Raw genomic sequence first — 17312 nt, 5'->3', positions numbered from 1 at the left:
CAGTTTAGAGATTTTGCCCACAAAAATCACACTGTTTCATGTATTTCAACTTTAGAGTTCGTTTACAGGTGCTACACCATTTCACTCCCACACTGTGATGCATCTGTTACCACACTGCCGCAGAACTGTCTCTCCGTGTCACTCAGAATATGTACTCTCTTCTGACAATGCGCCACTCTTTTTGCGCAATGGTCTTATTGTTGGACAACATATGTAACTTGATTTCTGAAGTTCCAACATTTATTCTATCGATAGTATTTATAACAAAAACATAATCAGTTTTTGACAGTATAATGTTACTAGATAGGTAAAAAAATCTACTAACCAAGTGGCAGCGACGGTGTTTTGGGTGACTTTTCCGAACAGTGCCCCTTCTCCTAAACCTCTCCAGTCCTTTTTCTTCACCCCTCCTCTTTCCCCTTCAGCTCTTCTGTCAGAAGGAGCCACTGAGTCTGAAAGCTTGCGTAAGTTAAACCTCTTTTGTGTGCATGCGCGCGCTCCTGCCACTGTTTGATGAGTCAATCAATAATATTTAGATACTGTGATTGCTAGCTACCTGCAGTGTAATTATAGGATCCACTGGACACTACAATATGGCCACCCAAACAAATGCAGAACTTCCGCCATGCTTAACAGTTGAAGACTGCATTGTTCACTTCTCATAGTATTCTCCAAACGTAAACACATCCTGTAGCAGAAAAAAGTTGAATTATCAGACCATATTATTTGTTTGCAGCCCATATTTTGTATTGTCTACACCACTGAAAGCTCATGCTACAAAATTCACATTGCACGTTTTTCTAGGCTCTGTAGCTTAATTTTTTGCCCCACAGTTACATTCGGGCAGTGGTCTTCTTTCTTTGTCTCTAAGTCTTCTTTCTTCTTCCAATATCTTGTCTAACGTGGCAGTAGATCAACATTGTAGCAGAAATTGTATCTTTTCCAACTCTGGTGTACTACAGGGTATCCTGTTTATCTTAACCACCACAAATAATTTTTTTTGTCCAGAAACAAAATTTAAAAAAATAACGAGAATGTTGTTTAGGTAGCAGAGTGAAATTAACCAGCATAACTGCCCTTATTTTATCTTTGTTTGTTACAGAACATGAACAGCAGTACATATTTTTGTTGATATCTTCAGTGCGAAGGCTGATTTGGTGCAGCTCTCCACACTACTCTATACTGTGCCAGAGTCTTCATCTTTGAATAACTACTTGAACCTACAGCAGATTTGAATCTGCGCTTACTGTAATCATCTATCGGTCACCCTCTACTACACACTACCCCCCCCCCCCCCCCCCCCAAGTTTTTCCACCCATTACCATTAGCAAACTGACATTTCCTTTATGCCTCAGGATGTGTCCTACCAATAGTGACTTCTCTTAGCAATTTCTTTTTTCCTCAACTTGATTCAGTACATCATCATTAATTACTTGACCTATCTAATGTTCAGTATTCTTCTGTAGCAGCACATTTCAAATGCCTCTGTTCTCTTCTTGTCTGAACTGCTTATTGTCCAGGTTTCACATCTGTATGAGGCTACAGTTCAGAAAACACTTGGTGACAATTTGTGTTCAGTGTTAACAAATTTCTCTTTTACAAATATGCTTTTTGTGCAATAGCTAGTCTGCATTTTTAACTTATCTGTTTCAGCCTTCAGCAGTTATTTTGCTGTGTTCTTCCAAATCCTTTGCTGTCCCTGACAGAATTATGATTTCAACTGCAAAACTCAAAGTTTTTATTTCTTCTAACTGAACTTCATTCACTCTCCCTATTTTAAGGAGCACCCTGCGTATTTTATTCAGTAATCCACTTCTTCTCCTCAAGACCTTTCCAAACTTGTATCACAGTGTACCATTCACATTAACATGATGCTGTTAAAAATGTAACACAAAGTAGACTTTGACTCCACTGTAATAGCTCAAAGTGAAGGTATCTGAGGTTATATAAGTCATCCACATGCTGACATTGACAACAAACACATGGAAACACGATAAAATGCACGCCCATCACTGAGACAACTGTGTTCAATTGAAGACTTGCATGAGGAACATGAGGACGGCTGACTAAATGAGCAGTGTGCATTTTTCTTGTGTTCCCACTATTTACTGTCAACTCCAACAATCAGACAAGTTACATTACCCCAGTTAGCTGTTCTGTGTTCTAAAGTGCGCGTCATTTATGTTGGCGGCCGAGTTTAGGTTCGTTCTGCGCACCTGACGTCACAAAACACAGTCAGCCAATGAACAGAGAACGACGTTGCCATATCTCGAGTGCAGTGCAGAGCATGGACGAGTGTCTTCAGTTTTAGAAACGTTCAGTCATAAATAAAGTAATAGAACAAAAGCAATGTCTTGATAGCAGACATTCTTTTATAGAAAGTTTGGAAAAAGCATTCTTTATACCAATTGCTTCATATTCTATTAATTAATTAAACCAAACAAGCAATAAGACTCCTAATTCAGGCGATAGCAAGGAAAGGTGTTTGTATCACTCTCACGAATGGCTTTTTCGCAATAAAGAACAGCGGTAATTGTTTATTTCCTATTGTACTTCGACGAAGTGTGAGTAATTCATAGTCATACCAACAGTGTTTGCCAGTATTCTGCGTGACGTGGCAGTCTGTAGTCAGACGAGGTACGTTAGCGTAACGGTTAAGGTGTTGGGCTGCTACGCGAGAGGTTATGAGTTCAAACCTTGTGTGGTGCTTAATATTTTCATTATTTAAAAACAATATCGAAGTGCCTTACTTCACGAATTATATTCGTTTGAATGCAATTTTTTGAAATTTCTAGTGCTTTGTCTCTTCATTAACCGTTTTGCTGCTGCAGACACGTGCTCCCCGCATTCCGCACTGTGCGCGATTTTGTCATCACTGCACTGCTCGCCTGTGCAGACACATGGTGTGCCCACTGCTTTGACACACTTATCATTCGATTTCACAAAAACTATTTGGCCCAAAAATTTGATTTTTACACGTCTTCTTGACTGATACCTTCCTCCCATAAATGACTTAATTTTGTTTCGATGTTCAACGCAGTTATTATGCAGCATTAGATGTAGTAAACCATTGCACGAAATTTTGAAGAGTTTGCAGAGGTAGAAGTCCATACCGTATACTTTCCGTATGGTCGATTTTAGTTGGCACAATGTTGAGAATGAAATATGGACAAGATACCTAAATTTCATATAAAATTTACTGTATAACAATATCTCATTTAATTTAAGTACGACATAGGTGTCATATGTAATACTGAGAAATATTCCGTCTTTCGCAACTGTAATAAAAGTATTATTTACACCGGACGCGTTTGGCTTTATTTTAAAGCACTTCAATCAAGGAAAGATATGGCACATACACAATGGTACTCATGTTCTCTTTCTTGTTTTTGTTCCACAGTCGCAGTTTTACCAATGGTACTGAAATATATTCCTCTTCTGCAACTGTAATAAGGGACTTATTTAGACCAGACACGTTTCTCTCTTTTGAAGCATCTTCAGTGGACAGCATTTTGTCTCCTCCATTGCCAAGTCACCTCTCGTAGTTTTGTGCTGCGGTAACACAATATTCAACGTTTGTGTCGGCAGATCAGTGTTTTAGCAAATAAATGATGTTTGTGTGTGCCACACACAAAAATTATATTTGACATAGCTCAGAGCACTTCACTGATGGACGGTATATTCAAGTCCTAATGTTTTTGTAAGTCCACGGTTTTGTTTAACATATTATGTCTACTTCCTTTTGATTGATTGAAGTGCTTTAAAATAAAGCCAAACGTGCTCATTGTAAATAAAACTTTTGTTACAGTCGCGAAAGACAGAATATTTCTCAATATTACATACGACACCTATGTGGTACTTAAATGAGCTTTTGTTATACAGTAAATTTTATATGAAATTTAGGTATCTTGTCCACATTTCATTCTCAACATTGTGGCAACTAAAATCGGTCATACAGAAAGTATACTCTATGGACTTTTACCTCTGCAAACTCTTCAAAATTTCGTGCAATGGTTTACTATATTTAATGCTGCATAATAACTGCGTTGAACATCGAAACAAAATTAAGTCATTTATGGGGGGAAGGTATCAGTCAAGAAGACGTGTAAAAATCTAATTTTTGGGCCAAATAGTTTTTGTGGAATCGATTGATAAGAGTGTCAAAGCAGTCGGAACACAATGTGTCTGCACAGGCGAGCAGTGCAGTGACAAAATCGCGCACAGCGCGGAATGCAGGGAGCACGTCTTTGTAGCAGCGAAAGGGTTAATGCGGCCGTGGTGGCTTTACTTCACGAACTGCGCACTCCCCCCTACACGTAAGCTTGCGAACTATGCTATACTATGGCGCTGCTTCTATTGGCACGTGCGTTGTGTGCAACTGGCAACGCAGCAATCTCCCGCGTCTGGGCGGGCATGCGCGAGCCGCCAAGATAAAAGAATTGAACTATAGTACAGTCAGTCAAAGTCAGTCCTGTGTTACATTTTCAATTATGTAATGTTTACGTGAATGGTACCATCTACATCTGTACTCTGCATCATAGTGTTAAGTGCTTGGCAGAGGGTAAGTCCCACTATACCAGTTGTTAGGGTATCTTCCCTGTCCATTCACATATGGAGTGCGGGAAGAATGAATGATTAAAAGCCTCTGTACTTGCAGTAATTATTCTAATCTTATCATTACAATCCCTATGTGAGCAATATATAAGGGATTTTAGTATATTCCTAGCATCATCATTTAAAGCCAGCTCTTGACACTTTGTTAATAGACTTTCTTGGGGACAGTTTACGGCTGTCTTCAAGAGTCTGCTGGTTGAGTTACTTCAGTATCTCTGTGACACTTTTCCATGGATTAAACAAACCTGTAACCATTCGTACTGCTCTTATCTGTATAGATTCAGTAGCCCCTGTTAATCCTATTTGGGACCAGTCGTACCAGTGTTTTATAAGTAATCTACTTTGTAGACTGATTGCCATTCCCCAGTTTTCTACCAGTAAACCAAAGTGTAACACCTGCTTTACCCACAACTGAGCCTATGTTATCATTCCATTTCATATCCCTAAAAGTGTTACACGCAATTGTATAAGTTGGATGATTCCACCAGTGACTCATTGATATTATAGTCATAGAACACTACATTTTTGTTTTATTTTATGAAGTGCACAGTTTTATGTTTCTAATCATTTAAAGTAAGTTGCTAGTCTTTGCGCCATTTTGAAATGTTGTCAAGATCTGATTGAATAATTATGCAACTTCTTTCAGATAGTGCTCCATAGTAGATAACTGCAAGTGTGAGGTTCCTATTAATATTGTCTGCAAGGTCATTAATATACAATATGAACAGCAAGGGTGCCAACACTGTTCCCTGGGGCACACCTGATGATGACGACTCTCTATCCAAGATAACATACTGCACCCTCCCTACCAAAAAGTCCTCAGTCCAGTTTCAAATTTCACTTGGGACCCCATTGACAATAAGCATAGGTATGGCACTGAGCCAAATGCTTTTTAGAAATCAAGAAATAGTGCACCTACCTGACTGCCTTGATCCAAAGCTTTCAGTATGTCATGTGAGAAAAGTGTGTTAAGTTTCTGAACAGGTCTTGAGATAAAGTGGATTATTAAATAAAAAATATAGGATGCTATTTAAGAAAGACATACTGCAGCTTATATCTTTGTACCAACAAATATAGAAGAAAGGCTATCATGCTGGTTAATGCCCCCTGGTAACTAAACAACATTTGCTTGATTTTTTTTGTCTGCCAGACAGAAAGTTATTGGAGGTGGTCAAGATAACTGTATCCTCCTCCTCCTCCATTTATGGTGTGTGTGATCAAATAACTGATGTGAAATAAGTTAATACTACTATATGTACTGTCGTGTATTAACAACGTTTTTTTTTTATTTTTTTTTTTTATAAATAAGTCATGTAGCAAGCTATAAACTTCAAAGTCATTGATGTATTTTACCATTTCTTCATAGCTAACACTTAAGTATATAAAATTACAAAGAGTTATTATCACTAGTTATATAGTATTATCTTCACAGTTACTCAAGATACATTATTTCAACATTAACTTGTTGAAATTCTGTAATTTACAGAAGTTTCCTTTATATCATGACAACCTAGTGTCTAAGTAACAGCAGTTATCCTTACATTGTATGTACACATAAAACCTTGTGTGTGTAGTTTAAGTGCACTATTTTGTAATGGAGTGTGTTTTTCATTTTTGACAAAAAAGCATTCTAGAATTTAAATGTTTAATGTGATCTTCAGCCAAAACTTACAAATGTAGCACTCGTGCACAAATCAGAGAAGTTCTCAATCACAATTCATGTCGTGCGTAACCTGATCTGCTGTACCCTTCAGTAGATAATCAGAATGAGTTATGAAGGTAGAGGAAAAGATGGTAATTTAGAAATATCTGAATTACATGTATAATCTCAAAATGGAATCAGATTTCACCTCAGATTAGTTGTCAGAGTTTACTCTAAATGCTTTTTAAAATCATGTTGAATATTATCTTGTTATACTGTCATACATGCACTGTGTAGACCATCTAGCGAGAAGATATCCATACTTTCTGTTATTGCTTGTAAATTTAATTGTAGCACACAACAAGCTTTCAGTGTTCTGTGATACTACTGATGTGATGCCAAGCATATAATTTAAGTATCAACTATCACCATTGTCTTATCTTACATAATATATAACTCTGATTACTTATTGAACAGTACAGCAGAAAAGGTTCCAGTTTAATTTATTATTCATGCATGCTCTGCTCTGCTCTGTGAAGCAGTATTGTTTGTAAAAGTTGCAGTTGAAAACTCGCTTCTCATAAGAGATTAAACTTCCACAGCCATCATTTAATTGGTTATGTTACTTGTTGCTCTTGTTAATTTTACTTGGGTGTTTTTCAGCAAAAGAAGGCCACCCTCATAAAATGCATCATGGATGAGAGAAAGGCATGTGTCAACCTCAGAGTTCAGCTCAGCCTTCTGCAACTCTCACAAGAGTCAAAACAAATATGAATTAGTGACACGCAAAACAAAGAACTTATTGTTGAAAGAGGTGATACTGATAATGAAGAAGTTAATTACTCCACCTATCCAATACAAAGTTTTATTACAATAAGCAGACTGGTGAAAGTTTTTAGTTCACTCAAAGTAACAGTATCATTCTGCTTTCATTACTGAACTGTATCTGATATTATATGTAGTACAAAGTGTGTAATAAAATAAGTATGCTATTATGTTGACTCCCATTTCAAATTATCCTCTTTGAGAAACAGAAGTGTGTGGAGTATGCAGTAAGAGAACTTAGGTAGCTTCAAGTGTAACGTAGATGTACTTTGTGAGTGTGGAAATGTTTAAACAATGTGAGAAAAATCCCATAAAAGGGTACTACTCCCTTTTCTATGGGTATATTAAAATGATGATCTTGTTAATAGCTATCCATGTAAGAATGTGCATCAAACTGACAATTGTACTTAGACAGTCATTCCAACATGCCTTACAAAGTACATCTGAAGATTCAGCAGATGAACAGGGTCTTTTGTACACGTTAATTCTAAGCACATCAGCTCTATTCAAAAATAGCAAGAGAAGGAATTAGTAGTCATCTTGATGAAGAAACTCTTTCAAAGTTCTTTGCGTTAGTTTGACTTCTAGTGTTCCGCAACCACTGTGATCTTGTTAAGGGTTAAAATCATGGGTTTGTAAGCTGTCAAAAATCGAAATTTATAGATAACAATAAGCTATGAAAATATCAGCTGCCATCATTTTGGAAAACAGGGCACATCTCAAACTTGTATTAATGTGCTATGAGGTGCTACTCAAAATATTCAAGACTGTACTTACACCCTAATGACTTCTGACAAGCTGCCTGTTGGTTCTTCAGTTGTTTGTTTGTTGATTTTACTGACATTTCTCCAGCACAAGTGGCTGGCATTGTCAAACATTCTGCTACCATTGCTGGTGTTGGCCTGAAGTCAAGCTCGCTTCAGTAGCTTTTCTGAACAAGCAGGTGTGATAAATCTTCTCTATAGCAAGTACTTCTGTGCTGCCCAATTTTACTATGTGGTCAGTCTCCATAACTCAACATTCATGTCCAAGAGGGGATTCGAAATGAAACCTCGGAGGGAGCGGCTTCGGGAACTGTGGCATAGCGCCTCGACTACCTGCTTCTGGCCGCCCCTGTTGAACCAGGGGAGGGAGGAGGACTAATTTCTTCCTCGCCACTGTAGCAGCACCGTCATGTTTATACTGGAGGAACAGAGATGGGGAAGTAGTCTGGAGTACACAACAGTATTCTTATGAGTGGAGCGCTGCCAGCCTGTTACACACCATGCGTTTACTCACAACTAATTTAGCAGAACACGAAATCTAATTTGGAAATTCGAATGCAATGTTTGATACTGCGGTTACATGTTAAGCATGAAGCAATTTTGCTAAGCCCTTCAATGGCAGTTTCTGAGTGTTTTATTCTTCCCGAATTATGGAAAAAAATGGTTGAACATTACTACAGTCAAACATGTCCAATACCTACTGTGGCTAGAAGTATTCCGAATGGGTAAATACACTGCGAGTAATTACAATGGCTAAAGACATTGCTAATAAGCCAGGCATAAGTTGGGCTTCGACGTATTTTTGCTTTCCGTTTCTGAGTGATAGTCAGACGTTTTGGTTTTTGAGCTATGAAACACCTGTTTCCGCCTACATGAATAACAATTAAACTCTGACCGGCACTTCTGTTTGACAATACTACTCGCACACTATCACTTTGCCAACCTTTATTTGCTGTATAATGCGTGGGAATCCATGTTTCATCTTAGTAAACTACTGGTCGCTTTGATTCTGATGAAACAACAATGCCCTCTCGTCCGCACAAAACAAAACGTTAATTTTGACACCTTCTAAAACGAAAATCCATAGACAGAACATTGCTTCTAAGGGTTTCCTTGCTAGCTTTGTAGCTCACTTCTGTTTGTCAAAAGTTGTGCAGTTTTCAGAAAGTTCGTATTTCTTTCTATTGTTCATAATGCCATAGAAATTTCTGCCTGATAATACATTTATCCATATAGTCGGTCACATACTTATTGTGAGCTTCTTGCTTCTGCTTCTTCTTCTTCTTCTTCTTCTTCTTCTTGGGCACTAGTTTAACCTATTTCAACTAGTATTAGTACCCATCGATGCCCAGGTGTGTATTTATTGCATTATTATGTTACTCGCTTATTCTTCCTCTCTCCATTGTCTTCTGCCCCACTCTTTGACCGTTTCACCTGTGTCTGTAGAGAAATTTGGCCTGAAATTCAATTTCACACAATTCAATTCTTATGACTTCATCTCCTGAATAGTGTATTCTGCAGTAATATAATTTTCCGTTTACGTGCAGTGTAATATCAGGAAATTGTCTGCGAAGTGTGTCACAAATAAAGTTAGTACACTGACATCAACAGTTAGTTTCACATAATTGTTCTTTACAGGCTGGATCGAAACATGTCCAACGGTAGAAAAAGACTGTCTGGCAGTGAATATAAGAAAAGACGGGTGCTGAAGGAAGATGACGATAAGAAGGAAAAGGATGCACTACAACGATATTTCAAGCCAAGGAGAGTACGACCTAGCAGCGGCGAGGGTGGAAAAATAGATCCTGAAAGTACAGAAACTAGTGGAGGTACTGCAGCTACAGCTTTATCTTCAGGACATGAGCAGAAAGTTGACGAACACAGTACTGCGACCACCGCATACAGTAGCAATGCTGATGGTGGACCATCCACAACATGTTCAACAGACCTCATCTGGACTCAAGACCTGCTTTGTGACGAAAGCTCCGAGATTGAAACATCTGGCAGAACTGAAATTAGGCGACCCGATTCGGAAAATACCGGAGGAACATCAGCCGAGGTACTCACCAACAGGGAAGGGATTCTAGGTGAGCCTAAACTGGAATACATAATTTACTCAGATCCCAGAAGATGGCCGGAAATTATTACCTACTGCCAAACGACTTTGGTCATGTGAGGTCCTCCCGAGCGCATTAAGGAAGCTGAAGAATGTCCTAAAAATGTGGACAACCAGCGTTTCAGCCCTGTGCACTACAGCTATTCTTTGAAGAATTTAGAAGAAGCAGACAGACATTGGTTGGTGTACTCAAAGAGCAAGGATGCTGTGTTCTGCTTTTGTTGCAAACTTTTTTCGTCATGTACAGTAAAAATTGCAAAGAATGGTATAAGCGACTGGCTGCACCTTATTTCATATCTCGAAAGTCACAGGAAGTCTACCAAGCATTTGAATTCACATAAAAAGTAGAGCATGTTTTCCGAGGGACTGAAAAAGTCATGAGCTGTCGACGCCCATCATCAAAGGCTTCTGAATACTGAGAGCGTACATTGGAAAAATGTTCTTGAGCACTTAATAACAATAATTCATTTCCTGGGTCAGCAATGTCTGTCTCTGAGAGGAAGTACAGATACACTCTTTCAGCCTGACAATGGAAACTTCTTGAATCATTCGGAAAGTTCGATGCTGTGATGATGGAGCACCTGCACAGAACAAGGATCATCATTATCTTGGAAAAGAAACACAGAATGAAATAATTCATCTTATTGGATCATCTATAACCAACAACATTCTATTAATGATGAAATCTGCAAATTATTACAGTATAATTCTGGACTGCACACCAGATATTTCAAAAGCTGAGCAGATGACAGTTGTGCTGAGCAGATAACAGTTGTGGTACGTTTCATCCAGGAGACAAGACTTGACGGGGTACACGATGTCCGAATTCGGGAGCATTTCCTGGGATTTCTTCCAGTGCCCGATTCTTCAAGCTCCACTTTGACGCAGGTCATACTCAAGTTCTTGGAAGATAAAAAAGTCCTATTGTGTAATATGAGAGGGCAAGGATATGGCAATGGAGCAAACATGAAAGGAAAGAAGTCTGGTCTCCAGAAAAGAATTTCAGATATGAACAAGAGAGCATTTTATGTACCATGTAGCAGTCACTCATTGAATCTTGTTGTAAACGATGCCCCTATGTCTTCTAAATATGCTGTTTCCATGTTTTTGATAGTGAAAAGCTTGTATGACATCCCAACATCGAATGGAGGATGAGAAGAAGTCTTGAAGAATATCTGCCTAACCTGTTGCAGAAGCCACTGAGCGATACTAGATAGGAAAGTCGCATCAATGCACTTACTCCCCTGAGGTTTCAAATTGGAGGCGTTTATGATGCACTGGTTCAGATATCAGAAGAATTCGATGGCATTACCACTCACGAAGCAATGTCACTTGTGAATCAAATAAAAAATTACACCTTTCTCACTTCTCTGGTAATCTGGTACAACCCTCCAGACCGTTGACATAAATGTTTCTGAGGCCGTGGAAGTGCTTGAGAAAACAAAAGCATATTTTGAGACCTGCAGAACAGAAGAAAAGTTTGTGTCTTTCTAGACGGATTGCAAAGAATTGGCTACAGAATTAGAGCTAGAAGATCTAACGTTACCACAGGTAAGTGTTTCCCGGCAACAAAGTTAGAAGCCAATACACTTTACCTATGAAGGAAGGGATGAGACAATAGATGACCCAACAAAACGTTACAAGATTGAATTCTACTGTTATCTTTTAGATATAGTAACCACATCTTTGGATGAGAGATTCAATCAACTGAAATCTCATTGTGATTATTTTGATTTTCTCTATGACATCAGCGAGCTGAAGAATGCACCTCCTGACAGCCTGGACACAAAGTGTAATCTCATAGCGATTTTGCAAGATCATGAGTCGAGCGACATTGGTGCACTGGAGTTGAGGGAAGAACTAAAAGTGCTTTCAACATTGTTGAAACCTGGAATAGGTCCAAAAGAGACTCTGAAGTTTATAGGAAGACATAATTTTCGCCCTAATGTTAACATTGCTCTGAGAATTCTCTTAACACTCCCAGTGAGAACTGCGAGTGGAGTTTCTCAAAACTGAAATTGATAAAGACATACCTCCGATCAACGATGAGCCAAACTTGTTTGAATGATCTTGGCAACAATATCAATTGAGCATGAGCTTGCAGATGACTTAAATTACACAGATGGTGTGAAAGAGTTTTTAAAATTTTTATATTATGGTCAGTGTTTGGTTATTTACTGTGTTGTTTCTTTATTTGGTTAACATTAAATAGTTATTGTAAATATATTTTGTTTTCCATTGAATTCATTATCTGTTCACAACCATTGATAAGATTTCACACACATTTGAACATTTTTGTAAACTCCCAAGGTTTATTAAAATTAGCTAGATTTCTTCAATCAGGTTTGACTCCATTTTTGAGCTGGTGCCAAGCAACTGTTTTGTACAAGTCTGTAGAGAATGTCACCCATCAATCGCAATTTTTGTTTTTATTTTCCAGATTACATCAATTTCGGGCACATTGTGGCTATTCTCAATGCTTTGAGTTATGTTTACATCTATACTGTCGTGCTGAACCTAACTGTCAACAAGACGGTTTAGATGTAAGCACATATCAAAAGCTTTGAGACTGGCCATTCAGTGACCGAAACCTAGATAGATCTGAAAAGTAAAAACAAAAATTGTGATTGATTGCTGACATTTCCTACAGATTTGTTTAAATAAAATTCCACAAACGTTTTGTATTAAAAAAATTTAGCAGTTCGCACTGGGTGGCACTTGGACTTGCGCTGGCCCTGCTTCAAGGTGTGGAGCTGTGGTGAGAAACAGCTCCGCGACTCCCTAATACACTTGAACAACCTCCAGCCCAACATAAAATTTACCATGGAGGTAGAGAAGGACAAACAGCTATCCTTTCTAGATGTGATAGTCACAAGGGATGGTGAAAACCTAGGACACAGCATGTATCAAAACTTGACACACACGGCCCAATACTTGAATGAACTGTCAAATCAACACCTGAGCCACAAAAGAGGCATGATTAACACACTTTTAATGTGAGCCGCAGCAGCCTCAAACAAGAGATCCAACACCTGGAAAGCGTTCTGAGGAGCAATGGGTACTCCACCAAGTACGTAAAAAGTGTCACAGTGTCAAACATTCAATGAAGTGACACATCGGAAATGAAATGCAGGTATGGCCTTTATGCCATACGTTCCCAAGTGATGGACAGAATTGGTCATATATTGGGCAAACACGGCATTAAGACTGTTTATAAACAGACAAAGAAGATCAAAGAGCGTCTCATATCAGCAAAGAAGGAAAGGAACTCGTGAATATACTAGATACCAAGTACATGCGAAAAAGTTTATGTTGGAATGACTGGATGCTCAGTCCACACTGGGATCACAGAATATAAGTGACATTGCAAGGTGGGATGGATGGACAAAAATCATTCGTGGCAGAGCACACGCTGTGTGTGAGCGACCACATAGTAAAATTTGCCGACATCGCTCTTCTCTACAGCAAGAACTTCTATCACAACCGCCTGTTCAGAGAAGCTGTAGAAATACACAAAGATGAGAATATTGTCAGCAAGAAAGAAGAAGGTGTCAAGGTGAATGGCTGTTGAGTTCCCGTGCTGCAGCAAATGGCCATTGCAGGTAGCAAAGGGAGAACCACATCAGAAATGATCACACAAGAGCCCTTGGGCATTGGCGCACCATGTACATATAACCTGCAGCCATGAGCTTGACTCCGGTCCACCACCAGCAATTGAGGGTGAAGCTCTGACAATGCCAGCAAACCTCAGTAGAATCAACACACAAACATTGGCTAAAGAACCCTCTACAGAAGCCAACAGTGGCCATGAAAGCTTTAACAATTTTGTACTAATGTCCACTGTGACTTTCAAAGTAGTCATTGTGGATATTTAAGCAACAATTCCAGGGTTGGTCCCATTTTTGCAAGCACTTCTGGAAGTGCGCAGGGTGAAGGATGTTCAGGACCCATTGTGATTCCAATTGGATGTTTTCAGCTGAGTCAACATGTCGCCCTTTCAACGTGATTTTCATCTTCAGGAACAGGTAGAAGTTGTACGCGCTAGGTTTGGTGAGTAGAGAAGATGGGGGCAGCACTGCCATGCTGTTTTTGGCCAGGCATTCCTTCACAATGAGCAAGCTGTGTGTGGGTGCAATGTCATGGTGCGCCAACCAGTCTCTTTTTTTCTACATCTCTGGTTTTTTGTGTTGAACATTTTCCATCAGTCACTACAAAACCTTGCAGTAAAACTGCCCGTTAAGTCTGACCAGGTTTTAACTCCTTTTGTACTATTCCCCAAATATCGAAAGAAAGTTCAGCATTGACTTCATGTTGCTAAAGAACTTGACAAGCTTTTTCCAGCCATGGAGGAGATGGCATTTTCCACTGTGGTACTCGTTGCTTCATTTCAGGGTCACAACTGTAGACCCAAGATTCATCAACTGTTATGACTTCAGATACAGTTTCGTTGATGGATGCTGAGAAGGCGAGGGACAAACTTCGCTGCAATTTGTCTCATGTTCAGTTCAATGGCTGGAATTCATTGACACATACTGTAGACAGCCCAAGTCTGTTACAAACATTGTGAATTGACCATTTCCAGTGTTGTCATATTGACCGTCGACAAACATGTTTGTCATTTTCCACAGATTCTCAGCCTTCCCTGAAGTGCTGGAACCACACAAATGCTCTTGCTTGACTAATTTCACTCTCACCCAATGCCTCTGTCCTTCATGCTATCCATTTCACAATAGCACTGAAAAAGGCCTGACACACACCTCTACAACTCACAAAGGCATGTGCCAAAGATGACCAAACTTTGTGCCACAGAAGCTAAGACGTGTATCTTGAGATATCTACAGGTGAAATACTGCTACTGGTTTGTCTGGTACAATGAAATTCTCAGATATTTTGGGCAACACCTCGTGAATACTTGGCAGCACTGATATGAGTTTTGATCTAAACCATTCCAGCTAAATGCTATGATGTTCTTACAACTAAGTCATGATTAATACCTCCAGCCTCTGAGATAAATGATGTGGAGCCTGCCTTCTCAAGCATATAATTAAAAGGAATGAAGGGAAAGATTCCACTTAGACATCTAGTGGGCAAGCAACATTTCACAACTAAACAACCAGGAGTGAAATGAAGACAAGAATCCTGCGTTGTGAATTTGGTTAAGGTAGTCATTCATAATATATAGAAGATTGCATTAAGAAGGAGAACATTTATGGATGTAGAATGAACTGATTACTACATTTGCAGTTAGCAGCTGCTTCTATCAATACAGATGAATTCTACACCAACAGTTATCATTATTGCCAGTCTATTTTAATAGTAGTAGTAGTAGTAGTAGTATTAGTAGTATTGAATGTCCCCACTGGAGAACAATAAGCAGATGAATACTCAATCTTTCTTAGGGTCTTCTTATTTTCCTAATATTTCTTCATTTTCTCCCTGAAGGCCTTTCTTTCTTTCTTCGGTCCACTTTGGTCGGTATGGTTTTGGTCCTGTCTCTGGAGTAAACTTTCATTTATCAATTTTGCTTCTGAATGTATTCCTGTCTGATGTGTTTGTTACACCAATTTTTGCTTTTGTCAAATCCCTTAACTTCAGTTACTCTGGGTACTGATATTTTTAAGTGATGTCACATATCCAATAGACATTTACTAAGTCTGTTTCCAAGTAATCTGTCTAGCTGTCCATAGAATTTCATTCGTCTCTTTCTGATGTCAATTTCAATGTTTGGTACTTTGTCTGTTGTCTTGCAGTCTGTATCCATCTTGTGTGTATTGTCATCCCAGCATTTTTCTAGTATGTTTCACATGTGTATATGACTGCCGGCTTGATTACTGTGTTGTAGTGTATGATTTTAGTGCCTTTTGACAGACTTTTTTGTTAGACAAATTTGAAACAAGTCCGGACGCTTTTTTGATTTTCTGCAATCTGTTTTTTGTGCTATTTTTTCAAATCCTGTTGTTGAATAATTTCACTGAAATGCTTAAAGCATTTGACTCTGTAAATTTCACCATAATTTTTTAAAGTTTTGGAGTATCTTACTTGAAACTCATGAATTCAGTCTTCTCAAAGGTGATTTTCAGGCTAACCTTCTCTGCACATTCTTTTAGGGTCTTGATTTATCATCATCATCATCATCATCATCATCATCATGATTATTATTATTATTTTATTTTTATTATTATTACAGATTCTATTTAAGCCACTTATGGTCCATTGCTTTCTTGTTTTAGTTGCAGTTCATTAATTTCATTTATACTTTCTGCCAGTACATTTTTACCCATCCGTAATTGTTTTCTTCCCTTTTTCACCAGCTTATCCTCTATCTCCTCACAATATTCTTTCTGTATTACGTCATCATTTTTCTGAAATGCTGGGGAAAGCAGGTTTCAGAGAATAACAGTGCAGACTTAGAAAAACAAATGAGCATCACAGGATATAGCAGGCACTGGGAGTCTAAGTTCACTATAAATAGTGGCACAACAGTGACAATACTTCACAGTCTGGTTGGAGTCCAGTCAGTGAGTACACATCTGAAGCAGACAGCTGAGTCGATTGTTGAACTATTGTGCATAAAACAGAATCAACAATTCAGCTGAATACCATAATGCACACCATTACTTGCTCTGAGAAAACTATGGGATCATACCGTGAATCATCTTTGAATTGGTTTGTGCCTTTGTCAGCAGTATACACACACACACACACACACACACAAGTGCAAAGTGCAACTTGCACACACATCTGCAGTCTTAGAGAGCTGAAACTACAGTTTGTGTGAGTGTCTGTGTTCGTGTGTGTATGTGTGTCTACTGCTGACAAAGGCCTTAATGGCCGAAAGCTATGACTGTGAATCTTTTTATTGTGCCTATCGCGGCTCAGCATCTCCGCTATATGGTGAGTGGCAACTTTCCTTCTCTCATATTGTTACATAAGTGTGGTTATTGTCAGACTCATTTAGTATATGTAGCAAACTATAAACTGAATTACAGTGTTGAGATCTATAGCAAGTATTCAACATTGTTCACTAATAACAAAAAAAAATTTTTCTGGGTTTTTTTTATTAACGTGACCAAGTCCAGATCAGTTCTTAATAGATGGGTTGTCCTTGAACCTCCCAGATCTGTTCTTTTTCTTGGAAAGGAATGAGAGATCATTTCTTTGGATAAAATGGATTTTAGGAAAGTGTTTAACAATGAATTGAACAGTAAACCTCAAATGACCAGTAATCTGCTGCAGGGCAGGGGAAATAAAGTCAACTTCAGAATTTAAAATGGAAAAATAGTTCAAACTTATTATCATTGGTAGAGCTCCAACATTTTGCTTAAGGTTGCTCTAGAGAGCCTATCATTTC

At 38.6% G+C, this 17312-nt stretch overlaps 1 protein-coding gene across 2 annotated transcripts in view; it reads left to right on the top strand.

Annotated features, from left to right (window-relative positions):
• The window catches only part of LOC126484606 (ralA-binding protein 1), a 124660-nt gene extending 117409 nt beyond the window's left edge, over positions 1-7251 (top strand). For both annotated transcript variants that reach the window (XM_050108185.1, XM_050108194.1), the window contains exon 13: positions 6920-7251. In XM_050108185.1, the coding sequence (XP_049964142.1) occupies positions 6920-7030 (111 nt within the window). In that variant the 3' untranslated portion in view covers positions 7031-7251. The remainder of the gene's footprint in view (positions 1-6919) is intronic.
• Positions 7252-17312: the final 10061 nt, after the last annotated feature.

This window comes from Schistocerca serialis, chromosome 1, assembly GCF_023864345.2.
Source record: "Schistocerca serialis cubense isolate TAMUIC-IGC-003099 chromosome 1, iqSchSeri2.2, whole genome shotgun sequence".
Lineage (NCBI taxonomy): Eukaryota > Metazoa > Arthropoda > Insecta > Orthoptera > Acrididae > Schistocerca > Schistocerca serialis.
The sequence above is the reverse complement of the archived record's forward strand: the minus strand, read 5'-3'. Positions and strand labels throughout refer to the sequence as shown.